This window comes from Oryzias latipes, chromosome 23 (genome assembly GCF_002234675.1).
Source record: "Oryzias latipes chromosome 23, ASM223467v1".
In the NCBI taxonomy this organism is placed as follows: domain Eukaryota; kingdom Metazoa; phylum Chordata; class Actinopteri; order Beloniformes; family Adrianichthyidae; genus Oryzias; species Oryzias latipes.
The window spans coordinates 15770233-15797669 of record NC_019881.2 but is presented as its reverse complement, the minus strand read 5'-3'; the positions used below and the strand labels follow the sequence as shown (position 1 = coordinate 15797669).

At 38.0% G+C, this 27437-nt stretch overlaps 2 protein-coding genes and 1 long non-coding RNA gene across 4 annotated transcripts in view; 2 read left to right on the top strand and 1 right to left on the bottom strand.

Annotated features, from left to right (window-relative positions):
• iqsec3 (IQ motif and Sec7 domain 3) overlaps nucleotides 1–27437 on the bottom strand; it is a 101461-nt gene that overhangs the window by 4862 nt on the left and 69162 nt on the right. For both annotated transcript variants that reach the window (XM_023952353.1, XM_023952352.1), the window contains exons 6-13: nucleotides 26396–26518; nucleotides 21790–21956; nucleotides 10398–10537; nucleotides 7681–7806; nucleotides 6376–6475; nucleotides 5603–5761; nucleotides 3710–3802; nucleotides 2736–2779 (exon numbers count right to left, since the gene is read on the bottom strand). In XM_023952353.1, coding sequence (XP_023808121.1) covers nucleotides 2736–2779; nucleotides 3710–3802; nucleotides 5603–5761; nucleotides 6376–6475; nucleotides 7681–7806; nucleotides 10398–10537; nucleotides 21790–21956; nucleotides 26396–26518 — 952 coding nt within the window. The remainder of the gene's footprint in view (nucleotides 1–2735; nucleotides 2780–3709; nucleotides 3803–5602; nucleotides 5762–6375; nucleotides 6476–7680; nucleotides 7807–10397; nucleotides 10538–21789; nucleotides 21957–26395; nucleotides 26519–27437) is intronic.
• On the top strand, nucleotides 11965–18192 carry LOC105358672. The gene is made up of 2 exons (XM_023952354.1): nucleotides 11965–12673; nucleotides 12856–18192. The coding sequence occupies exon 2, from the start codon at nucleotides 15094–15096 to the stop codon at nucleotides 18079–18081; it is 2988 nt and encodes a 995-aa protein (XP_023808122.1). The 5' UTR covers nucleotides 11965–12673; nucleotides 12856–15093; the 3' UTR covers nucleotides 18082–18192.
• Nucleotides 19951–20432, top strand: LOC105358530. Its single transcript, XR_912148.3, has 2 exons — nucleotides 19951–20184; nucleotides 20367–20432. It is a non-coding gene; the product is annotated as an uncharacterized LOC105358530 (long non-coding RNA).

Genomic DNA, 27437 nt, shown 5'->3' with positions numbered 1-27437 from the left:
TACAAAAAATTATCTACCAAACACATTTCCCCAACTTTTGGTGCAAACTGTTTTTCCTGTCTAGAATTTCTGACTCTCAATGCATTACCTGCCTTCTCCTGCTCAACTTCATCTCCCTCTAAGTTCTTTTTATGGAACATTTTTCAAAATTGCTTTAAAATGACAAGACTGGACACCACAAACTATCTGCCACATATAAAAAGTGCTACCTTGCAAATTCCTCTACCTTTAAGCAACCGATCTTCCCTCAGACTTCTGCTTCAAAAGACTTGACACTCAGTTTTTGATTGAAACATCTGTATGAATGCAGTTTTCCACCAAGAACCTGAACATTATGCACCGTGAAAATTATGTCAGAGGTAATTTATTTGACACATAATGGAGCCGATATAAAGTGGGTTACATGAGGACAGACAAAGGCTTGGGGTTCTGCGATTCATTTTTAGACATTGATGTAAACCTTATGTGAGATAGCTCCATTAAATTTTTCTCCTTTTTAGCCTGCCTGCTGTTATTTCTCCTTAACGGCATGATTTTCTGAAATGCAGCTGAGCTGCAAGGCAGAAAAAGAAATGAAGTGTTTTACTGAGTTTCCTCTGCTTTTTATGAGTTCAAAGCAGGAGTGGATTTGTTCCACAAATGGCTGAAAATATTCCCACATTGTAGAACATGGGTGACAATTACAGAAATAAAATAGCCAAAATGTTCCTGTACTTTCCATTTTATGACAGCATGCAAATGTTTCGAAAGTGTTTTTACTATCTTAGAACATTTTTTACTAGTTAGTCATAGAAACTGAATGTTAACCTAATTGAAATAACTTAATGAGAAGTTGACACACCTTACTGATGTTTTGCAAATCAAATTCTGTTTGTGACTTTTAAATCTGAGCTAGTGGTCTTTACTAAATGATTAATGATTGTTAATCTTTGAAGTGTTTTTATTTTTGAGTAATTCTTAGCAGTTTAGGGGAAAAATATATAAAAAGTACCTAATTGGTGAAATAACTAAACTAAATAACTACTAAACTTGGGGACATCTAATGACTTTTTAAAGTCATAATGTGACTATAATATAATATTGGAATGGACTATGAGGGTCACAGTAAAACTTGTTTCCCAGACATCCTTGCTACATCCACTGCTATTCACTAATGTATCAGAAACGGCCATGACCTTGATTTAAACTTCTGTTAGAAGGAGGATATTTTTTTCGCAGAGGTTTCTTAGATACAAAGATAAATTTGTCCTGACAGTTGGCGATTCCCCACCAGTCCCTGACATTTACTGTGGGCAGAGTGGTTAAAGGGGGCGCAGAATACTGGTGAAGGTAGTTCAGACAACCATGACAAATTACCATAAAGGTTCATAAGAAGCATACTATGAACAATTAACAGATTCGACTTTGAAAAATACAATAATTTATTCTTAATCAAAAAAAAAAGATTGATTTTTTTCAGGGGAAAATAATTATTTGAACCGAATAGTCTGCTTTGTGAAGAATTCCATGAAACAAAATATAAAATTGCACTTGTTTATAATCATACTTTAAGTAGCGCTTGATTCAAATGTGCAGCACACATCTCAGTTGTTCTTGTGGTGTTTCTCTGATAATGAAGGACATATATAAAGACGATAAAATTTTACATTGCATTTCTAGGTATATCTTTTAATCGCTGTGAATCAGGAGCAGACGAAAAACTGCAATTTGAATACAACAACTAGATCCAAGTACTCCTTTGTTTTCCTCATCTAAATTGGCATCTGGCTCAAAATTCTACTAATTGCTCACCATTTTTTCTGCACTTGTAAAGCTAGATTGGGGTGTGTGAATGGCTGTAAGCTAGCAAGAGAGTGTGTAAACAGAGAGCTCTCTGCACTGGGTAGGGGAAGGAGAGTGAGGTTGTTCTGTGCCAACAGTCCCACTCACAAATTAGAGGCACATTTCTAATAAACTACTGTTGTTCAGCAGAAACTATATCCTAAAACACAACAAAGTTGCTGTTTTTTATTTTTTTTTATTTTGGCGAAAACTGTCATAATCATAACTAAAAGACCACTGGGAACGCTTTTAAAATAGATCATAAGATGATCGGAGTGGGTCTTTAAGGAATAAAACACCCATTAAATGTCAGACTGACCCTGTCTTTGGCCATTCATTCCAAACTGATTCTCTACAGCCACATGAGGCACGTGGAAAGGTCATGTTAGGCTTTGGTAAGTGCAAATCTCCGGTAGTACTGTTGTTCAGCCGTCTCTCCATGGAGCTTGCAATGTTTGCACAGAAAGTTTCCCCAGAAGCTTCAGCAAAGAGTGGCTTGACATGACTTCAGGTCAAACGAGTTTTAAAAGTATCCACCAGCTATTTACAATGTCACAGCGCTGTAAACCACTTAAATCCCTGGCCTCTTTTTTTCCGCTAAAGGTCTCTCAATAAGTTGCATTTTGCCCTGTGAGAGCCCAAACTGTTCAAATTCCCCAAACCATCATCTTTTATTTTTTTCAACTCAAAGAAGTTTTTTTCATCTATAGTTTTGTCTGATAGGGATGCCGCACATGCCCGCGCCACTTGACCCAACAGCACTCAATCACTCATTCACTCCTCACCCATGGTTGACTCCTCTAGTCATGAAGATTTGGCTAATCCTGGACTTCTGGCCTGTCCTTTCCTGCCTCAATGCTGACTGCACTCACTTACCTTTTGTTTCAGACATGGGCTTGTCTGCTTGGACTTACCTCTACTGAATTGTGTCCACTTCTGTCATCTAACTCCAGCTTTCCTGGAATAAGAAAATAAAGGAAAACATTAAAGACCCACTCTGATTTTATTTTGATCTATTGCAAAAGTGTTCCCAGTGTCTTTTAATTATGATTTGATGATTGTTATCATTTTTAGCCAAAAAACAAAACAAAACAACAACTGTGTGGTTGACTAGGACATAGTTTCTGCAGAGCAGCAGTAGTTAATTAGAAATTTGCCTCTCAGTTGTGGGCGGGATCGTTGGCAGGGAGCGACTCCACCCCCTTCCCCTCCCTGTTGCTGAGAGCTCTCTGTTTACACTCTCTCCTGCGAGCTTACAGTCCCTCACAACATTACGGTCAAGCAAAAATGTTGAGCAATATTGAAGCTATCCTTATAATTTCTAATGAACTCATACAGCTCTACAGAAACTATGTCCTAGAAAACCAAACAGTTCTTTTTTTTTTTGGTTTTGTCTTATCACTTTAGGGAACTTTAAGCAAAATGACCACTATAGGAATGTTTTTACCTCCAGTGATAAATAGATAAAAAAATGATTGAAGTGGGACTTTTAACCTAGCCATAATGTAATAAAAGGCGTCTATTAGAAAGTAAAGAGAGTTATTAACGTATATACAAAATTTAACAGATTTGCAAAAGGTTATAAGTATTTTTTCAATTGTGAACTTGCAATATTTAACCCAGCAGTAAAAAGGTTTTCCAGAAGTCCTTAAGAACTCATTACAGCCAAGGAAAGGAGGCGATATATCAAAAGAAGTTACAGTAGACTCAGTAGAAACAAAACAATTTTGAAATACCAAACAGGTTTTATGGAAACAAATGTTTTAGGCAACAAAAGGGCTCTACATAATAATTTAATACAGATGTAAAGTTAATAAATGAGGTTATATAAAAAAAAAAAGTGACATAACTGTTTCTGTTTAATGTATAATTGCACGTTTTTACTCACCTGACGGGGAGCCCTGCTTCCCTCGCAGCTCTAGCTGTGTGCCATTGCTCTTCACTGAGTGTGTTTTGGCTCCTTGCTGCTTTTCCAGCTCCCCTGCAGAGGACAGAAAATAGAAGCCATCATTTGGTTAATCGCTAAAAAGTGAGCAGAGTGATGCAATAAAAAGACAATAATAATCTGAATATTTCTGGTCTGCAAGAACGAGTGCAGACACGTGAAAATATGCACACACTGATTGCTTTTCCTTCGTGTTGAGATTTCCTTTTCAGTTTCATATCTTTCTAATTAAACTAGTTGTCAATTGTACATAATTTCTAATTCGATGACTGAAATGTTTGCATTTTAGTTACGAAGCCACATTTAAATTCTGATTTAAAAATATTCAACAACAAATGTAACCCTTGTGCTATCTTAGATGACCCCACCCTTACATTGACGTGTTCTCCCTACCATGACAAAGGTGGATAAAGGTGGAAAGATTTCATGTAATCCATGGACACCAGTGAAGATCACAAATCATTGAAGAAAATATGATAAAATACAGAAATACTGTAGTATGAACCAAATATTAGCAATTTTATTGGATGCAGCACATTTGAATGCTCATTATTGTAGTTCATGATGGGAGAAAAACATTTCTGTAGGTTAAATTTTAACTTAAATTTTGATACTTTCATCATTATTTTTCAATGTAAAACCTTTAATAGACCATTAAAAACATAGCGACCCAACAAAACATACTGCCTAAATGTTATTAAAGTTGAATACAATAGTACCTGTGCTAATCTTTAGTTTTCCTTTTTTTATTGGTTTTCCTAATCTAGAATATCCCAAGTTTTTCTTTATATGTGCAGTGTTTTGGGTTATTATTCTTAAAGCTCTGTCCCGGTTCTCTAATTTGCTTCCTGGTGATTGATAACTCCTGGTTTCTGCTTATTGCAACAGCTGTGCCCCATTTGTTGATTACATCCTCAGTCTATATAAGCTTCTTGGTTTACACTTGTTCTCTGCCAGATCCTTGTCTCATCTGCAGTACTGGATTTGTCTCTACTTAAGTGGTTCTGGATCCTAATTTATCAATCAATGGCTTTTTTTTCCTCAGTGCTGAAGATTGTGGATGTTCTACTTGAATTATATTTTTGTTTTCCTTTAATTTTAAAAGAGAAAATAAAGGCAACAGCTGCTTTTGATGACTTTCTTTATGGTTCTCAAATGGGGGCCCAGAATTCTTTGGGCCTCCACTTTTGACTTTTTATTTTGATTAAAAGTGATAAATGGAGCCTGAATGCAGTAACCCAACCACAAAATACACACATCTGAGTTGGAAATTAAAAGTATCCAGAGATACTTTATATCCAGAGATATTATTTGTATGTGGTGCATGTGCAGTTTCTTGAAGCGTTTCCTTTGGACAGCTCCCCGGCTATAAATATCATCCCTGGTCCCCTGCCTGTGTCCATATCTTGATGCTTGCTCTTCCTCCGAGCTACAGGCCCCCCTTCTGTGAGTGAGCCAGCTCCAGCATATCATTCCCCAGCAGGAATGCCCAATTTTTGTAGAAACACTCCGGAAATACTGGCTTTTGCACTTGTCAATATACAGGACCAAACAAACTGCACTGTGCTCAGCTTTAGATGCCTGATTGCTCCGAGGAGCATCGACCTATTTCCACCTTTTGTTTATCGCCTGCTCTGTCTGTTCAAACAGGAGAGCGAGCAAAGCAAGGAACCACTGACTTATATCCCCAAAGGGAATTTAGGAAAGTTCACTCACACTTCAACAGAGAAATGTGTAGATTTTGGTTTGGGGAAAAAACTCAAATTATGTTGCCCCTTATTACCATAAGAAATGAATATCCTTAAAATGTGCATGAAAGAAATAAAAGCTTCTCACACTCAATACGTATTTGTTCCATCTCAGACACCTCTGCGATTGATTCCTTTAGATCTTCTACAAGTTTGAGCAGCTCCTCGGCGCTCTGGGCACAGAAGTGAAGTACCTGTTTTTTGTCTGAACCATATGGTGAAAGGATGGTGATTCCATGAGGGTAGTCTGAAAAACAAATGGGAAATAAAAGCCATCACATAAGTAAAAAGACGAGAGAGTAAAAAAGAAATTCTAAAGGTCCATCTTTTATTCTGAATTCCACCATTCAAAATAAAACATAAATGAGGAACAAAACCACAAAAACTTACAGGAAAAACATAAATTAGGTACACTACTCAAAAAAACATTGTTTAAACAAAATAAAATTAAAAAAAACATCAGAAAAAAGGCATATAATTACAGACAGTAATTAACAACTACAAAGTGGAGCAGCAGTTCACAATAGAGCCCTATTACCAAACAAAATTAACTGAAAAACACAAGAGGTTTGCACAAACGCAAACAGAATGACTGACTGAACACACAGACCAACAAAACAGAATACATTTCAGAAATAAGACCGCAGATTATCATGGTTTTAAATTCTTTAGGTTTTAAACTGAGGCCTTGTGTAGATTTTTTTTTAAGTGGTCCCTTTTGTTGTCTGTCTTAGATCACAATAAATTAATTAATTTATTTTTTATAACTTACAGATGAAAATAAGACAATCAGTTGTTGAAGTCCTAAAAGGTTTTTTTTTCATCTGAATGCATAGCCTGATGGTGGAAACAGTGACTTACATTCATTTTCAAACAGGTGAAACTGCATCCCAAGTAGACCCATGGCTTTGCAAAAAGTGTAGGCTGCTGAACTCTTCTTCTTTGGACAAAGTTTTAGGATCTGCAGGCATCCAACAAATAAGACAACGATTTAAGGTCACTCAGAAAACCCAAGAAGAAAATCTCACATTTACTATACATTTAAAAATCAGCTTGTTATAGTAATGTGTTTTTAAAAAAGTTTAATATTTTAGCAGCAGTGATATAATGTGCATAAAAACAGCAGGCAAGCTAGTGTCAGGAAATATTAGCGCAGCCTTTTCCCTCAGTGACCTGGTTAGAGGGTTTAATGTTATCCAGAACCTTTTGCTGGCCCTTTTTTATTTTGTTTTTTGTGTTTTTTTTAGACAAGGTTTGTCTAAACAATACAACATTGTCACTTAAAACATCAGTTGAAAAGCTCACACTGCTGGAACAGAGTCTAGATTCTGACAAAAAGACTTTACTCAGTTTAATCGCAAACCTTTTTAAACTCATTCCTGCCCTGCTGTCAGGGCTTCAAAGTGAAACATCTCCCTGGTGGAAACGACGATGCTTTCCACCAAATATTATAAGTAAAAACTACGAACAAATGAGCCATATGTGACTCCCAATGTGCATATTAGATATGCTTAATTTTATGTCTCTATTCTGTTTTATTAAAATGATTATTCCAAAGGAAAAGCAGCTTTATCACTGGAGGTAAAAGCAGCTCTTTCTTGCTGTTTTGACCTTTTGATTACATGTGTACTGCACATTGTTTGGTAGACTTTGTTTATTACAATTGTTGAACAGGGATATGTTACAGACAATATGACAAGAGGGGCTTTGAGGTGTGGTACAAAGTGGAAGTACACTATTGTGCAGAAAGAACTTACTACACAATAATTCACTTTTGAGCTGTACAGCAGGTACAAATATTTCTTTACTTAAGTTTTTTGCAGATTTAACAATTAACTTGTCCAACATTTTAATTATTGGGAATGGTCAAACAACCCACTTTGCAATTAATGCATGGTGAAGGTGCCAGAATCATGTGGGAGTTTTTTTCTTGGTTTGAGTTGGATCTAAAATTAGAAAGTTTTAGGGAAATTTGGCTATTCCACTACTTTTTCTTCCAAAGCTAAACCAGACATTCTCTGCATGAACTGATCCGTTTTGCACATATAGAAATATGAAAAACGTACATAACGGAGTGTGAATCTGTTCAAACTAAGAAAATAAACATGCATCCCAACAGCATTTGTTGAACTAAAAAAGTACAAGTTATGGAAAAACTAAACTCACCACAAGAAGATCATTGAATAGGAAGACTTCTCTCTGATGTGCAGCCTGTTTTTGAGCCTTGTTGACATCTGTCACTTCAAAGAGTCGACTGCAGCATACTAGTCTTCTGTGAGGAACAGAGAGGACCTGCACAGGAGAAAACACCCCAGTAAATGGAATAAAGGTTGTTAGAAGAATATTAACCTGTCACCACTTTATATGGCAAAGTTTGCTGCTTTACAGAAAGTGGTTAAAGATGTCATTATTGTATTGGCATAGATATTTTCTATGTTCTCTTAGATTTAACGTGTATTTTTATTTTTTTGGGGGGGGGATTGAAAGGTTTTTGTAATGCTGTTGTAGGTCTTAATGGGTTATTCGACGCCTGCTGCTGGATTAGTGTAGCTCCAGCAGAGAGGCTCATCGTAATTGCCTCCAGTATCCAGTGAGCTAAAATGGGCACTCTGCACACAAAACCATCATACAAAACATGAGTGGTTGTGAAATCGTGTTGCATTTAACAGTCACAGATGCCTACACATAAAAAAAAAAGATTAGCAAAGGTGTGAGAGGCAAGTATTTATTTTATACTGTACTGTTTTCTCATACGATCCTGTCTTTACCTCTTGAACTTGCATGCCTTTCCAACTTTAAGGAGATTACACAGCAAAAAATGCCTTTGGAGAGTTATCCGATAACGTTCTCATCCTTTTCACAATCTTGTCTTTTGCTTTACTCATCCAGCAGACTGTGAAACTCTATTGCAGTCATGAAATGTGAAATCCAAAATTTTGCAGCTTCTAACAGTTCCCCTTTTCTTCTGTAAGCCTCCATCTCTTTCTTCTACTTGCCTACGTCTCACTGCTGCAGGGCATGCAGACTTTTGCTAAGACCTTTATTCAAGTAATGTCAGAAACACCGAAGGAGATCATTAGCATGAAATCCGTATGACCCATTTCTAAGAATAATAAACAAGTGGTCCAGGGAGGATATCAATGCAGTTCAAGAAACATTCACCAGTAAAGCTAATCATCCATCCCAAAATATGGAAAACATTTGTTGATATAAAGCTACCTCAAAACATTACCAAAGGTTTATAATGTTAGTGTTTTATTAAACATTTTTAAGAGGAAAATTGATTTTTTTAAGCCCTCAAGACACAGAGTGCAATCCATTAGCAGGACAGAAACATTGTCTTCTCCTTCTTTTCGTGGCGAAAAGCTCCCATTGGCACACTTCCTGTCACAACAATCTATCATCGTTTGGCCATAATGACATGCTTTCTGTCATCTTGTGCCCACTCATCTATCACTTTGAAAACCCTATAAACACAAAGGAAAGGGAAGGGAAAAAAGTCGAGCATAAAGGACAGAAATTTTAAACATGTAAAATGTTGCAGTGAATTTTTTTTTTTTTTTTTTTTTTTTTTTTTAGAGTATTAACGATGGTCAGATTTGATGCATGCATGAGCTGTATCTACAAGTTTTGGTTGTCTGCTGGTTTTTGTAGCCAGTGTTAGATTTTATTAGAAGGATTTAACCAGGTTGATAAATTTAATCAAAGAAAGAAGCAAATATTTGAGTAAGGGGAAAAGAGTTACACATTTTGGCAATAGTTTTTAAACAGAACTTTTTTTTTTTTAAATATCAGCTAAAATTACAGACTGGGAGCCAGTTTAGCTCGTGCTGGTTTGCGGCGCCTTCCGTCCGTGAAACCCGGGTTCGACTCCGGGCTGCTCCCTGTTCCCTTCTCTACCTCTGTGCCGGTTCCAAGCCCGGTTAGAGAAGGTTGCGTCAGGAAGGGCATCCGGCGTAAAACATTGCCAAATTTACCATGCGACTTGTTCGCTGTGGCGACCCCTGATGGGAGAAGCCGAAAGTGGAAGAAGAAGCTAAAATTACAGACTGAAAATAAATCAGAAGATGTAATTATATGCCTAATAGGATTTCGTAACTGTCTACTTTTTTAAGCTTTTTACTTTTGCAAAGGTGTATTTAGTTACACCAATAAAATACTATTTTCTTTTTATCATTAAGGCATAGTAAGGGTTGCCAGAAAGTATTGTTTTATTAAAACAGACTTGAAAGTTTCAAGAGAGATATCTGCAGATATAAAATAGGTCTTCTTTCGTCTTCCAATCTTTAATGAACACTTGGTGAGATATAACCCTTTCAAGTAACTATTCATTCATCTTCTAAAACCGTCTTTTCCCTTTCGCGGTCACGAGGTTGCCGGAGCCTATCCCCGCCAATTGTGGGCGAAGGCAAGGGAAATCCTCAACAGGTCGGCAGTCTATCGCAGGGCACACGAATCACACACCAGTCCCATGCACACTCACATTCACACCTTGGGACACTTTAGAGTAACTAATTAACCTATGAAGCATGTTTTTGGACGTGTTTTTTCAAATAATTAATTATTGCAAATAAAATTTCTGAAGCACTAAAACTTCCAAAAAATACCACTTCAATAATTTTTACCTGCTGGAGTACCCCAGAGCTTGATACTGGGGTCACTTCTGTGTCCTAGGTTTTGTATGTGAACAATCAAGGCCTGGTCATCAATTTTTACTGCTATTAAAAAATATATATTTCATTTCCATTCAACAGTTCTTGCAAAGTACCTTTCAAACATTTCTTTAATTTTTTTTTCAATCCACTATTGTAATTTAAGCTTTGATCTGAGCTGTCAATGCATTATTTTTTTTTATTGTATACATCAATGAGGATGCCCCTTACTGTTTTCATGCCCACAATGGACTGCTCAACTTTGGAGACGTAGGTGACGTGGTCTTCATTGGAGCGCAGCTCTCTTAGTTGTATTCTTTCATAGATGCCCACCACCATGTCTCTAGGGATGTCTGCTCCGTCATCCACACCTTCAATAGAAACATAAAGGTTATACACACACACAAAGTCGGATCCTTCTGGAAGAGAAAATCGCTAAAGTTGAGTTCAAAAGTGAATACTTCAAATGGTGAAAGGAGGACTCTTTCTGCTTATCTGCATCTTGCAGGGTTGCGACTGAAAGCAATTTGAAACACTGCTATTTTGCAAATGGAAAGGTTGAGATGATGGAGATGATGCATTTTTGTTGGAAGATATTTTGTCTAAAATGTAATTCAGTTCAAAGTCAAGGGCAGTTTGATGCTGTGATGAAGCTGCATGCCATTATAGGCTGAAAGGCTGTCCTTCCTACAGCTGTGGTGCATTGAGTTTTCAATGGTGCAGGATGTGTCCAGGGAGAATAACAGAGCCAAAAGTGACAGCATTGTCAGGGAGGCACCCTGGGACAGCACTAGGACATCACTGCACATTATGCAGTGAGGGGAGAAGAAGAGATGACCACAGGGACATGTGTGCCAAGTGTCAGATTAAGAGGTAGCACCTCTGTCGCAGGATGTATATTTGTTCTCCCTTGCTCTTTCTTTAGACAAATCAGGAATTCCCAGCTCATTCCTTTTTGTTTGTGTCAGGGAATGAGGTATTAGGTCTGAAACTGGTTCAACATAATCTTTAATAAAAGTCAATTGCCTGCTTTATGACATGATATCCAAACAACATAGGTTTCTGAATCCATTCAAAACACAAAAAGGTGTGATGAAGAGCAAATTCTAGCAGCAATTCTAGTACAGTTTCCATTTATAGAGGCAGACCTGTAAGATCAAACTGTAGCAAAGACAAAATGTTTGGCTTATTATTGTATATCCACAGAGTAGCATCTTTAAACTGCTCTGTGATTGGAGGCAATCTCAATGCAGACAAAGATTAGAAGATCAAAAGATTAGATTCTGTAACAAAATGCCATTCCATACTTTCACCCTCACACACCAAACTCTATCTTGCTGATAAACATCTGTCTCAATTTATTGGTTATAATTTCAGGCTTCGGTCCTGGTGAGCCGACGCATTAAAATACTGTAGGTACCAAAAAATACATCTACTGTTAAGCAGCAAAACAACTAATGGCATTGACAAAAAACTATAATAGTTAAATGAAACGTGTATATACGTTTCGGATTGTCCACACTAAACCTATGAATGTGCCATGTGGTTTGCTATTTTGGACTGCCCTTTAAAAAAATAGGGGCTTCTACTGCAGAAATCAGTGAAATGGTGTAACAACCAATTTAAATGTGATCCTTCATGAAGATATAATAAAAAATTCAGGGTTATTCACACGTGTAATGTACATAAGTTTCCATGGATAAATAGACAGAAAAAGCAAAAGATAAAAGTACAATAAATATAAGAAACAAAGAAAGCAAGCGGAGAAAAAAATTAAGAACCAAGAAGGGAGTGGCAAATTTTAGTTTACATAAGGTGCCCCTTTTTTTTCTCTTTAACTTAATTCAATTGTGACGAACTGACTGAATCTATTAAATTTGTTCTGCATCGACCTGAACAGGCCCTGATTGATCACGTAAAGGGAGAACAGAAGTGTGACGCTCCTCAATGTTCGGCAAATGACCATCTGTCTGCATATTGAAGACAAGATCTGTAGCAGTTTCCTGTCTGGGAAGATGTAAAGCAAAACCCGCAAGACAAGAAATGTAATTTCCTTTTTTTTCCCTCTAAATTTATGCAGGCAGGTCTGATGGAATGCAGACCCAAAACCTGTTGGCCAACTGCAGATTTATCTAAGGAATCACAGCCGTGTTTCTCAACGCTGAAATCAGAAGTGCAGCTTGTAAAAGACCCATTTTAATTGTTTTCTTATTATTGTTTAACATTTCCTTTTATTGAAGATGCCTTTAATTTCAAAAGAAATATGTTGAAGATGTAAAAGCAAATGATAAAAAACAGTGTAAATGTTTGTGAAGTGTATTTTGTTTGGAAGACTTTTATTGTGAAGGTTCCACTTCCGCTTTTTCTGTGAAGCGTGTCAGATCAACAGAAACAAAAAAACGGTTAACAGCTGATGCTACGGCAACAAAGGAAACAGACAAAAAAGACGGACAGATAACTGTGTAAAGCTGTAATTTGTTTTTGGCATCTAGCTGGAAGGCGAACAGGTACGATTTTTGGTTATGTTTACTGTATACATTTTGTGATTATTTTCTATTTGTTTCATGTAAAATAACAAAATATGTTTCTGTTTGAAGTTATTCAACAATCTAACGCTACTAGCTGAGGTAAAGAATGAATGTATATCAAAAAGGAATTATTGTAAGTTTGTTTTTATGCTTTTCTTCAGCTCTTACGGTGTGACTATGACTGTGGAGTAAATAAATGGGTTGGAATACCCCATCATAGTCCATCAGTTACTATCATTGAGTCCATCGTCTGAATCAAGTCCGGCTGGAATGCTACAGTAAGAGCTGACACCTACATCATCCCACGGTCACGCTGCACCACGGAGTCATGAGGACAAGCAAGGGGCTGTGCTGCTAATCGTTTGGCGTTGAAGATCACACTTCATCAGGCAACTCAGCACCATTCTACGGGTCCACAAGACAATCATCTCGCAGCTGACTTAACAGTTGATGTGACGGTCAGACAAGGTATGGAACATTTTATTGAACTTGAGAAAGAAAAGGCCAAGCTTCATCAGGAAAAGTGACTGCTCCAATCAGAACTGGTTAAAGAAGGAAACAACATCAACTTTAAAGAACATTTGTCTCACTAAATGAACAACAAAGATTACATTTGAGCAACGGACTGTTATTTAATTTATTTAAAAAAAAAAAAAATTGTTCAGTTTGATGTGTGAACAGTTTATATCGTATATTGATTTTGTTTAAAAAAAAAAAAAAAAAAAAAAAAAAAAAAAACGACTTATGTTCAAAGTCTGTGATTTAAAAAGGCAGTTCATGTTGACTGAATTATATATTTTACTGTGAGCTACATTCAAGTTATTTGTGTTATCTATGCATATATTCTAAACAATAACTTATTTCCATTTGGGTAGTCTAAGAGCAATACTGAAACAACTTTTATTTAGTATAGTTTAATATGGAGGACACAGAAAATCACAATTTACAAATAGAGTTACAGAAACAAATAGATAACCTACACTGCAAAATTGAAAGGCTGAAATTTGCTCTTGAAGACACCTCAGAGACAACTGAGAGAGAACATTTAGAAAAGGAAATTCAAAGCAAGGAAGAAATAGTAAATAGCTTACAAAGTGAACTTAAAGAAGGTGTCCGACGCTCAACCCGACAAAAGACCCTAACTCCAAAAATGCTTGAACTGCAAAAGGAGGAAGCAAGAAAGAAGGAAAGAAAACTAATTTCATCATACGAAAAATGGAAGGCTCAAGCCCGCAGGTCAAGAGAGCAGCTGAAGCTGAACATCAGTGAAAGTGAGCTGGCGGATCTGATGGATTCTTTGGAAAGGGAAAAAGAAGACGTATTAAACGCTTACATCGAACTACGGAAATCCATCACACCAGCACCAGAACTAAGACGCCACGTTGATAGTTGTGAAGCAGTTACAGCAGATATTTTGAAAGTCAGCTACGAGAGAATGACAGGCATCTACGGAGATTATGATGCACAGCAAGTGCAACAACGTCTTAAGGAACTACTGAAAAGCAGATATGCACGTTCCATATATGGATCCACTGTCTCCAGAGTGACAAGGTCAGTTCACAGTCAAGAAGGGACCACCTTAATGGTTAAACAGGTGGACGCTGCTGCAGAGCTCGCAGCAAGGGAAGCTGAGTTTGAAGTGCTCATGGAGGAAGAGAAACAAAGAGAAATAATAGAAGAGCAACACAGACAAATACAAGTAGAAAAGCGCAGACTAGAACGTATCCAAGCAGAAAAGGATCTGAAGGCTGCTCGAGCTAGGCTGCATGTCTACAACCAAAGTGTTTCGCAGGAAGGTAGCATACATTCATATAACAATTCTGAACGAAATAAACACAGCCTCCCTGTCACTGGCAATCAGAATCCTGTTGTAAATATACCATCACCTGATATGAATGTATTATCCCTCGCACAAGCCTTACAGGACAGCATGGCACTAAATAGACTTCCAGTCCCAGAGCCATCTGTTTTTAATGGTGACCCTATCAGGTTCATTGAGTGGAAAACTTCATTTATGTCCCTCATTGATTCAAAGCCCATCTCTTCAGCGGACAAGCTGTTTTATCTAAGAAAGTATGTTGGTGGCCCGGCCCGTAAAACACTAGAAGGAACTTTCTATAGAAATGACAACGAGGCTTACAGGGATGCATGGAACAAGCTGAATGACAGATATGGACAACCCTTCACCACACAGAGAGCCTTCAGAGACAAGCTAGCAGATTGGCCCAAAATCCTACCACGAGATGCATTAGCCCTAAGAGAATTTTCAGATTTCTTAAACGCCTGTCAAGATGCAATGTCGCATGTAAATTTTGAACGATTGTGAAGAGAATAGAAGGCTAATTCAGAAACTACCAGAATGGACAGCAACTCAGTGGAACAGGAAAGCCACAGAACACATGAAAAGGACCAAAGAGTTTCCCAGCTTCAAAGATTTTGCCGCATTTGTTGCAATGGAGGCAGAAATTGCTTGCAATCCGATCACCTCAGCATTTGCCCTCCACAGCACAGAATCTAATGCTGCAAAACAAAACAAAAGAGAAACTAAAACAAACAGGGCAAATGTTATGAGTATTCAATCTGAGGCTGACATTGAAAGGCAGAGGACAGCTAAAGGAAAGGAAAAGGTTCCTTGTAGTTTCTGTCAAGATCTACAGCACAGACTACATGGATGTCCCAAGTTCATTGAAAAAACCCTGGATGAGCGAAGAGGATTCATTAAAGAACATAAACTCTGCTATGGCTGTACCAAACCTGGTCATAATGCAAAAGACTGTCGACACAGACATTCATGTGACATTTGTAAGGGTAAACATCCTACGTGTTTGCATGATGAAAACTATGTGAGGAAGGAGAGGGTAGCAACTCCAGAAGATGCTACCCCAACAACTACTGTTCAAACAGAAACTGCTGCAACTTCAATGTCAGTAGCAACAGGACAGTCCAACAATACATCAATGATTGTGCCTGTATGGGTGTCAACGATTGATGGAGAAACTGAGAAACTGGTTTATGCTCTACTGGACACACAAAGCGACACAACATTTGTCGACCAGGATGTAAGCAACGCTTTAAAGGCAAAGTCCTGTCCAGTAAAGCTGAGATTAACAACTATGGTTGGACGCGACATGACGGTGAAAAGTCAAAGGGTCTCAGGACTTCGTGTGCGAGGCTACTTCTCCTCTTCCTATATCAACCTCCCTCATGTGTATACCAAAGATTGTATACCAGTGAATCGTGCCCATATTCCAACAAATGAAACAGCCAGCAAATGGAATCATCTTTCTAAAATTGTGGATGAAATTCCGCCACTGCAGGATTGTGAAGTTGGTCTTCTAATAGGATACAACTGCGCAAGAGCAATGGCACCAAGAGATGTTATACCAGGAGGAAATGAAGAGCCATATGCGGTTCAAACTGACCTAGGATGGAGCATAGTGGGATGCTCTTCACCCTGCCTCGACACTCCAAATACAGGAAGACATTGTTTTAAAATTATTGTCAAGGAGCTCCCACCAGTCACTCCTGCAGATGCTATTCGAATTCTGGAATCTGACTTCAGAGATGGCAAGGAAGATGAAAAAACAGTGTCCCAGGAAGATATTCTGTTTCTGGATAAACTCAAGAACTCCATTTATAAAAACAACCAAGGTCATTACGAGATGTCGCTTCCCTTTAAGGAGAGACCAATCTTACCAGATAATAAACAGCTTGCTGTCATACGTCTCAGCCATCTCAAGAGGAAGCTGTCAAGAGACGAAAGGTACAAGGAACAGTATGTCAATTTTATGGAAGAGGTCATCAGAAAGGGTGATGCAGTGGGAGACCCAGAAGTGAAAGTAGCTCAGGCTTTAAGCACAGAAACCACAGAGCCTGATTGTCTCATAGATCGGCTTTCAAGGATCTCATGTTGGTCTCGCGCCGTGTGCGCAGTGGCACGTATCCTTCGACGGATAAATAAAGACAAGTCCATTGGTCTCTCAACTGTGAAAGAAAGAGAACATGCAGAGCGTCTCATAATCAAAGACCTACAGAGACAAACATATTCTGAGGAACTGAAGCTACTGAAGAAAGGCTCTCAGCTACCACTTCATAACAAACTACACCGTCTCAATGCCTTCTTGGACAGTGATGGTGTAATTAAGGTGGGAGGACGACTCAGAGAAGCTAATCTTCCTCATGAGGTCAAACACCCTGCAATCATTCCTAAAGGACATCATATCACTAGGATGATTATCTCACAAGCACATGAAAGGGTCAAACATCAAGGTAAAGGCATGACCATTAATGCAATTAGGACAAAGGGTTACTGGATATCAGGAATTGGTCGGGTTGTGGCTTCATATCTTCGTCAATGTGTGACATGTCGCAAACTCCGTGGAAGCACAGAAGAACAAAGGATGGCTGATCTTCCTTTGGAGCGGGTTTCTGTATCTCCACCCTTCACATACTGTGGAATGGACTGCTTCGGACCCTTCTACACAAAACAAGGACGGAACACAAGGAAAAGATATGGCCTTCTCTTCACTTGCTTCTCCTCAAGAGCCATTCACATTGAAATGCTGGAGGATCCGTCAACAGATTGCTTCATAAATGGACTGCGTTGCTTTATTGCCATACGTGGGATGGTGCGTCAAATCACATCTGATCAAGGCAGTAACTTCTTGGGAGCCAGAAATGAGTTGAAGGAAGCTCTCAAAGAAATTGATGGAGACAAACTAACAACCTTTCTAGCTGAAAATCAGTGTGACTTTCTTATGAATGCTCCAGGTTCAAGCCATGCCGGCGGAGTATGGGAACGTCAGATTAGAACGGTTAGGAGTATCCTCAACTCGACTCTCTCTCTCTCTCCTGGAAATCTCAATGACGCTTCACTTCGAACATTCCTTTATGAGGCAATGTCAATAGTTAACAGTCGTCCTCTCACTGTTGAGAACCTCAATGATCCAAACAGTCTGGAGCCACTCACCCCTAACCACATACTTACCTTGAAGTCTACTCCAGCTCTTCCTCCCCCCGGCAAGTTTGTCAAAGAAGACATTTACGCTAGAAAGAGATGGCGTCATGTACAGTACCTAGCAGAACAGTTCTGGAGTCGTTGGCGCAAGGAATATTTGTCCAATATCGCCATCAGACAATGCTGGCACACTCCAAAAAGAAATCTGCAGATCAGAGATATAGTGATGATAAAAGATGATGACCTGCCTAGAACTGAGTGGAGGTTGGGTAGAGTTTTAGAAACCACAACAGATAAAGATGGGTGTGTTAGAAGAGTGAAGATATGTTTGGGTGACAGAAAACTTAGCAAGAAGGGTGAACGTATTAACAAGCAGTTAGTGCTTGAACGCCCTGTTCAGAAACTGGTTTTATTGCTTGAAAGTGACTAAATTGCTACAAGGTACACTTTCTTTACAGTTCTTAAGCGTACTTTAAGTAACATGTTTCTGGTCATTGGTCATTTTGTTTGGAAATCATTTGTGTTTGTTCCCTCTATGGTTATCTACGGTGGCCCAGAAGGGTCACAACACAACACATTAACTTTACACACAACACATTAACTTAACACATAACTCATTAACTTTACACACAACACATTAACTTAACACACAACTCATTAACTTTACACACAACACATTAACTTTACACACAACACATTAACTCACAACACAACACATTAACTCACAACACAACACAATAACTCACAACACAACACATTTACTCACAACACAACACATTAACTCACAACACAACACATTAACTCACAACACAACACAATAACTCACAACACAACACAATAACTCACAACACAACACAATAACTCACAACACATTAACTCACAACGGAAGTAAAGCTGCAATGGAAGTGCTTTTATTCTGAAATTTCCACTGGGCTGAGTGGCTAACTGCCTAAAAGAAAGTAAGGTCACAGTGAGCTGTGGAGGGAGCATGTTTCCTCTACAAGAGAAGCTACACAATGCACTCACACCCCTCTCTGTCGCTGCACGTGCTCCGCTCCTCTCCTTCTTCAGCCCCCTCCTCTCACACTCACTCGGTCCCCAACACCCCCCACCCACCCACACACCCTCCCAGTCCCTGCACGCGCTCCTCTCCTTTCTTCCGCTCCCTCTTCCTCTTCCTCTCACACACGCATGCGGTCCCCAACACTTGACACGACAAATGTGGAGAGATCGCACTGTCAGGCTTTAATGAACACAATTTCTAAGAGGCGGGGCGTTGCACTCCCCCAACAACAGGTTAGATGACAGAGCCCGGTCCATTAAGCTCTGCCGTTCACGGAGCTTCAGTAGAACTCCAAAAGCCACACGGCCTAATGTAGGCCGCTATTATATATTCATGAGTGGGAAAAAACCCGCTGAACCGACCTTAAAACCGCCCAAATTATGCATTTTTGACCGCAAATTTACACCCAAAACCGCCCAATCTGGCAACGCTGCTGCTAGCTTCTCTTGTAGAAAATCATGCTCCCTCCACAGCTCACTGTGACGTTACTTTCTGTTAGGCAGTTAGCCGCTCAGCCCAGTGGAAATTTCAGAATAAAAGCAGTTCCATTGCAGCTTTACTTCCGTTGTGAGTTATTGTGTTGTGTTGTGAGTTAATGTGTTGTGAGTTATTGTGTTGTGTTGTGAGTTAATGTGTTGTGTTGTGAGTTAATGTGTTGTGTTGTGAGTTAATGTGTTGTGTTGTGAGTTATTGCGTTGTGTTGTGAGTTAATGTGTTGTGTTGTGATTTAATGTGTTGTGTGTAAAGTTAATGTGTTGTGTGTAAAGTTAATGTGTTGTGTGTAAAGTTAATGTGTTGTGTGTAAAGTTAATGTGTTGTGTGTTAAGTTAATGTGTTGTGTGTTAAGTTAATGTGTTGTGTGTAAAGTTAATGTGTTGTGTGTAAAGTTAATGTGTTGTGTGTAAAGTTAATGTGTTGTGTGTTAAGTTAATGTGTTGTGTGTTAAGTTAATGTGTTGTGTGTAAAGTTAATGTGTTGTGTGTTAAGTTAATGTGTTGTGTGTAAAGTTAATGTGTTGTGTGTAAAGTTAATGTGTTGTGTGTAAAGTTAATGTGTTGTGTTGTGACCCTTCTGGGCCACCGTAGTTATCAACCTGTTATTAAAAAAAAAAAGGAAAAAACAACACCAAATGATTTGGTGGGAGTGTAAAAGACCCATTTTAATTGTTTTCTTATTATTGTTTAACATTTCCTTTTATTGAAGATGCCTTTAATTTCAAAAGAAATATTTTGAAGATGTAAAAGCAAATGATAAAAAACAGTGTAAATGTTTGTGAAGTGTATTTTGTTTGGAAGACTTTTATTGTGAAGGTTCCACTTCCGCTTTTTCTGTGAAGCGTGTCAGTTCAACAGAAACAAAAAAACGGTTAACAGCTGATGCTACGGCAACAAAGGAAACAGACAAAAAAGACGGACAGATAACTGTGTAAAGCTGTAATTTGTTTTTGGCATCTAGCTGGAAGGCGAACAGGTACGATTTTTGGTTATGTTTACTGTATACATTTTGTGATTATTTTCAATTTGTTTCATGTAAAATAACAAAATATGTTTCTGTTTGAAGTTATTCAACAATCTAACGCTACTAGCTGAGGTAAAGAATGAATGTATATCAAAAAGGAATTATTGTAAGTTTGTTTTTATGCTTTTCTTCAGCTCTTACGGTGTGACTATGACTGTGGAGTAAATAAATGGGTTGGAATACCCCATCATAGTCCATCAGTTACTATCATTGAGTCCATCGTCTGAATCAAGTCCGGCTGGAATGCTACACAGCTAGAGGTTATCTGAGGAAGAGTTTGGTAGAGCAGCCAATAGTACTTGTAGTAGTGTTACTTCAAAATAATACTTGTGACCTGGACGAAAAATGATTTCACCCAAATAATTCCTTTTAATTGTAGAAAAAGCATGGAGTTACATTTTGACTGTAAACCCCAATTTCTATTGTTGTTTTTCTCATATGTTTGTGGTTTATGTTTTTCCAGGAATATCCTGTGTTGACAGTCCTTTTGAGATTTTTTGTGTTTAAATATCCGGAAGGCCATTTTCTGCCATTAATTTGTTCACATTCCTTTTTCTATTTTTCTTTTTAATTAGTTCAAGGATTAGAAGAAATTAAAAAAAAGAAATAACAAAACTTAATCATATTTTCCTTCCATCTATTTTCTGCTAAACATATTGACTGCAAAAAATATCAAATGTTAACCCCTAAATATGTTTCCAGATATGAAAAACAAAATCACTTATGTTTTTTGTTTTCTCGAAGATGCTAAATTATGGTTATATTGGAGCTGAAGTGGTTTGATGCATATTTATTTATTTATTTATTTATTTATTTATAATCCATTATGATAGAATTCTGCACCCTAAACCGAATCAGTTTTGAAAGAAATGGCTCAAGAACCCTTCATTCTAGAGGAAGAAGCACCTGAAATAGGTTTGACAGAAAGCTTTTATTTCAAGTTTGTTCTACATCATTTTTTCACTGTTGTACTGTACTTGTATTTTATTTTGCAAAGATCTGTCATAAGTGTCAGAATTTATTTCATTTTAAAACATGAAATGAAGCATTTGACCTTCACAGTGACTGCTGGGAGACAAACATTTCCTCCTTGACTTTGCTTTTATGTGGATATGTCGGCGTCAAATACAGATCTACACTCAGGGCAGAACATTTTTGGTTTAATATTTAGAGGTGCTGCTTGTTGTTTGTGTGTTTATCCTGACATTAGAAACTCCAAAACAGTCCCTGACACCCCAGGCTAATATTACCGCTCCAACAAAAATGGCGAGCAGTATTGGAGCCATCCAATCTTACAGTTTTGAGCCTAATGTCAGCTCAGATGAGGACATTTTTCTACAAGTGGATGAATTGGAATAAAGTGGAGCTGGGAGCTTGTGGTCCACCCCGCATATTTTGTATGTAACAAATATGCTCTTTTTCAAACTATTTTGAATAAAGAAATATTCAGAGATGCTATTTTCATAATTTTCCTTATATGAACTCCATTAGAAAAATGCAACAAGAACATGTCAAAAACACAAAAGTCATTTGAGTTATTAGCCTTCAATGACATACCTCGAAGATTGCGTATGAAGTCCTCTAACAGCATCTTGCGATCGGGCTTGATGTTTGGGCTGTACATGTCGGTGTTGAGCAGAATAATGGCGAAGGCCAGGATGAAGATGGTGTCGGGGTTGTGAAACTGCTGCACCACGTCGGGGTTACACATGCAGTAACGCTGGCTGTGGATACAAGTCGAGAAGCGGAGCGGAGCAAGCGGAGAAAATGGTCAATTCTCAGAAAATGCTAAAACATTTAAAATAAAAGGATCCTTATGACTGGAAGGTAAAATATGAGTGAAATGAGGCTGTAAGGAATACATAAAGAGAGGGGCCTTGGGAGTTTGTGTTAAAAATAGGAGAGGCTGGATTATGATAAAAGAAAAAAATGACCTTGAAGACACAAAGCAATGCTCATAAAAATTACATGTTATTAAAATGAGAGTTTCAGCTTTAACTCAGCTAGTGTTTGCCGTAACCTCTGTCCCTGAAAAACTGAATAGTACAGCAGGTGAGGTTTGGACAGATTTACTGTTTACAATTAAAGTACTGGATTCAACACTTGGAAATATGAATTTTCCAGAATAACAAACGCATATCTTAACAAGAACCTAGTTAACAAGTAATTTCTAAAACAGGTTTAAACCTAAACAACTAAACCAGGTACATTAAAAATCTTTTGTGTTTCTGACATTATTTTATTCAATGTAATTGAAATAGCCTTGTTATTATTTGATTGTAATTATTTGTTTTTTAAATATACCTGCATTTGAAGCCACATCAAACATAGCCTCTAAAATATATACATCATGAAATGTAATCAGATTTTAATTCAACAGTTTTTTTTGTCTCCCGTTTTACAAGTGGTATTGATTATTTATTAATTTTGTTGTGCATCCCAAATAGAGTATAAGGTTTGACTTTTCTGATGTATAACTTGGTGTTGTGCATTACAGACTGTTGTTAGTCCATACAAGGTTAATTCTTGGAGAAGGCATTTAACTTATCACTTCCACATATGTGGATATGATAAGTGCCAAATACACATTTCTCAGGATTTTGAGGGTTAGTATACTTGCTGTGGCCAAGGAATTTGTTCTTATTGAATTTTTTATTGAGTCTGACTAAACCTGGATCAGTTGATTTCACAGAAAGCACTTTTTTCTGCAGCTCACCACAATGTCATAAAATACCAAGCAAATCCAGGGAGGTTTACACAGTGCATAAAAAACATTCCAAAAGGTTTTGTCCAAAGGAAATGAAGTCAGTGTAGAGCCTGCAAGCTTTTCACTTGCATTAGAACTGCTAGCTACAATCATTCATTGTTATAGCATTGGGTGTGTGTAATGATCTGCAGACCCACTGAGCCATTGGATTGAATTCCAATATCCCTGTTGGACAGATTAAAGATACATGAAGTTCTGTATGTTTTTAAGTCTTATGACTGGCATTTAATAGGTTCCCACTTAAGCTACGTTCACACCGCCCTCGGCAATGCTCAAGCAGGCGGCCACTTCCAATGAATCTGAACTCTGTAAATATGCGTTTCAGGCTTTTCCATTCAAAAATCTTGCATTCAAGTGTAGCTACGCAAGTTTTTACTCACATTTTTGGGCTCTCCATACAAACGCGTGTTGCAAGTTGAACCAGGTGGAACTTTAAACAGTCAGGGACTCCGATTTGGGAGTGACATGTGGACGGCGTCCCTTTTAATTAACGGAAGTGCAAATCGTTTAAAAATTGATCATGGAGAAAAAAGACATAACTAAACTGTTGTAGTATTTGATTTGTTTGAAGAAAAATGTTCTGACAGGTTTGTCGGTTACACTAGGACAGGGGTAGGCAACCAGCGGCTCCGGAGCCGCATGCGGCTATTTCATGCCTGTGCTGCAGCTCTGTGTGGTTTTGTAAAATAAATATCATGTTCTAAAATTGTCGTGATGCCTTTAACACCGTCAGGTAGAGCGAACTGGCAGGAGGAAGAAAGCAGTGTGAACGCGTGGAGGGGGCGTGTCTGTAGCTGTGAACGCAGACCAATTGCAGTCTGTTATGAGATGGAAAGTTCTTCTAAAAAAAGGGGATAAAGTAAAATAGGGGATATAAGAACACCCCCCCCCCCCAAAAAAGCCATTTTTTCCCTAGGCTAAAATTACCCATTTCCGCGTAAAATGAATTAAATTTGCATTAGGAAGCCACTACTATCCTGTCAACTATCTGCTATGATGACCGTATGTTGCGCTGTTTGTGTAGAACACGCTGGAGGGGGGGGGTTGCACACAACTTGAAGCTGCAGAGGTGCGAACAGGTAGAGAGGTGGGGGCGGGGCTTAGACTCACCGATTATGATGATTCCAGACACACAACAAACTAACAGCTGCTTCCTAACAAAAAATAGTTCTCATCCATAAAATTAATATACTTTATTGGTTTTACTGGATTAAAAAAAAAAATTATAAAGTAGTCTGCATCAAAGTGAATTTGTTTCCATCATGTCACTCATCTTAACTCTGGGTGTTTGACAGATGGAAAAAATCTATTCAAGGTTGTGTAAATTGGACAAAAGATCAAAGGAAACTTAAAGCTCATAAATTAAAATAAATAATGACAGCATTTTGAATCAATACAAGTATTGCCAAATGAACCATTGCCATATTTTGGCGATGCATTTCTGTGGGAAACTGATCCATTTGGCTCTTTGAGTGGTACAGGTTGCAGGTACTAGGAATACTGTACTTGAATTTTGTAATGAAACAGAATAAAAATAAAATAGAACACCAACACGCCACGTTTCGGTTAGTTACGAAACATTCAAATAAGTGATGTTTCTTTGTTCCATTGTTAAAACTAAATTCAAAACTTAAATCCTGCTGCTAAACCACAAAAAATGTTTGTAGTATTTTTAATTTTGCTATTTTACATCAATTTTGGAAATGCGTCTTTTTTATCAGATACTTTATTCGGTGTTAAAGTTTAAAAAGGGAAAATTGCATGGAGGACAAATTAGTATTGCGGTCTGTGCCAAAGTTCTTCATATATCAGAATGAAGCTGTGAAAGACTGGAGCAAGATATACAAGATTTTCACCGCTTCAACATTTTGCATCAAGCCTCTTCCAACTGTAGGTGGCGGTAGTGCGTTACAAAACCGTAGCGAAAGAAGCCCCTCCCTGCTTGTCCAGTGTGAACACCATGGGCTAAACGCGTTTCAAAAATGCCTTGCATGTACATAGCTTTAGAGTTTTCTTTTACACAAGCTTAAAGAAATCTCATGTTCTTTTATTTAAATGCATTAGTTTAAAAATAACCAAGCTGTAAATCGTTTAGTTTGGTTATCAAAGGTAATCAATGTTTCACACGTTTGTTTTTTAGGATCCAAAATAATGCCTTCTAACTGAGAAGTGAAAAAAATGATTACGGTAAAATATATATATTTAATTTTAAAAATATCTTATAAAATGGTTTAAATCTTTTTTTTTTCATTAGAATTTCTACCGATTTGTAAATACGAGTGGAACACTGACATGTTGTTTAATCACATCTTGATTAGAAATAAAAACTTGATCTGTCTGCATCATTTGGACCTGCTTCATGTTTGTCCATTTATTAGAACAGTGTCACAGAAGAAACAGAAGCAGCTCCCTGCCTTTCGTTTTTCTCTACCCTTTTCTTTTTTTTTTTCTAATCCTCCCCACACTATCTGTGGAGATTTCTCCCTTTCCCTGCATGCATTTGTGTATCTGTTTGGAGGCATTTCAAAGCCTTTGAGCAGAGGAGGCAAGCACAGAAAGCAAGTGTAGGTTATGCAACGATGGTTATTTATAAACCATCCTCTCTCTTTTTTTATTTCCCCTCCTTTTCTTCAGTCTGAGTTCACATTCCTCCCATCTCACTCTTGAAAACATGCAGAGCGAGCCTGATACCCAAACATCGCCAATGCCAAGTCTGTCTGTGACAATGCAACTCGGCCTCTATTTTGGGCACTGTGACAATTCTGACAGGTGGTAGTGACACATTTTCACAGCATCACCACAGACTGTTTTATTTTAAAGCCTCCACTTTCAGAAGGTAGGTGGAAAAAAATGTAGAAAAAATAACTGGGCTGAGAAACAAAAATGTGACAGCTAATGGGCTTGTTTTGTTTTCTACTAATGTGGACATTTTAGGGATCTGGTGTATAGTGAGTGTGATTTAAGAAAAAAAAAAACAATACAAAATAACCTGCAAATGCCAAAGTACAATTTCAAACTCTGATAAATCAGATTCATTTAGCAAAATCTGTTGACATATCTAGCTTTTCTGCTTTGATGCAGCTAAATCAAACATGTTTCTGAAAATTTTCACTGACAGGTTTCTTTTTTGCTGCAGTTTTATCAAGAAAATGCCAAACTTTGCTTTACATCCAGTCACTCAACTGTCAACAGCTGCCTTTTTTGTCAGCAAGCCAAAGCTTTCTATTTTAATAGATATTTCAGGCGAGCTCTTGTACTGTAATTGTCAATTAACCAAAAAATAAAATACATTTTCATTCACCAGTTTGCGTTTAAGTAAGGATTTGAAGATGAGACTGAAATCAAATGTAAGACGTCTTATGCTGCATATCGTGGTTTTGCATCAGTTTGAAGTACCTAAAGGCCTCGATTAGACGCTCCACCTTCTGGGCCTCTCCTTGTACACGAATGTGAGCCTGAAATTTCCGAAGTGCTTCGTCCAGCTCCATCCCTGAGAAGTCCATTTCATCCACAACACAGCTGTGGAGCACAGAGAATATTAAGTTATAATAAATCTGACAGCATATAAAGACCAAGGGTTGACATTGGGATGGGCAGGGGGAAGGCAAAATCCCCCAAATGCTGTGAGTCCCCCCCCCCCCCCCCCCACCCACACACACACACACAATGGCCTGCAAAAAAACAAAACTAATGAAAGAAATAACAGTAAATAAAAGACAAATTGAATAAAAGACAAAAAAAAAGTAAGGCTGGATGTAATGACACAAAAAGGAAAAAAAAGAAAACATAAATGCAACCACAGGGCACAAACCAGGGACTGCTTGTGTTTGTCCAAAGCCCGGTACTGTCAGGAAGAACATTCAGCATAAAACTTTACAGACATATCAAATGGATCAAAGGAAAATATATCTATATGGACAGATAAACTAATATGCTGGTTTTCTAAGCATTTTATGGGCTTTAGAGGTATATGACACTCCATAGTCTCAGCACACCTAGACTTGCGCCCCATAGTGCGGCTGGCTAAATCCAGGCCTGATGTACACAGCCCCTTCAGCAGTGGGCTTAGCCAGATATATAAATCTCACTTCTATGTATTTTATTCCCAGCATCACCCTGTTTTCTGCAGGCTTTGGCCTCCCACAAACACCAGCGATAAAACCGAAGCTATCGGTTTTGCACCACGGCTGCCAAAAAGTCCCACATTTCCTCTTAGCAGAAAATCTTTCTAGTACCTGGCAACCCTGACTTAATGACTTTAATTAAAAAGGCATATGATCTTGTCCTGTGAGTTATAGGGATGAATCCTTCATGGATAATGTTGATGTAAAATAAATCCTAAAGTTAGAGGTGACTTTGGAAGCAGTCTGCAAAGCTTTTTTTTTTTTTTTTTTTGCTTTGATGTGAGAGATTCTGTCAAAATACAAAGTGGAATGGT

Bases quoted from the DNA above. Each gene is read 5' to 3' on its own strand.
- LOC105358672 (XM_023952354.1), top strand. From the start codon at position 15,094: ATGAAAAGGACCAAAGAGTTTCCCAGCTTCAAAGATTTTGCCGCATTT.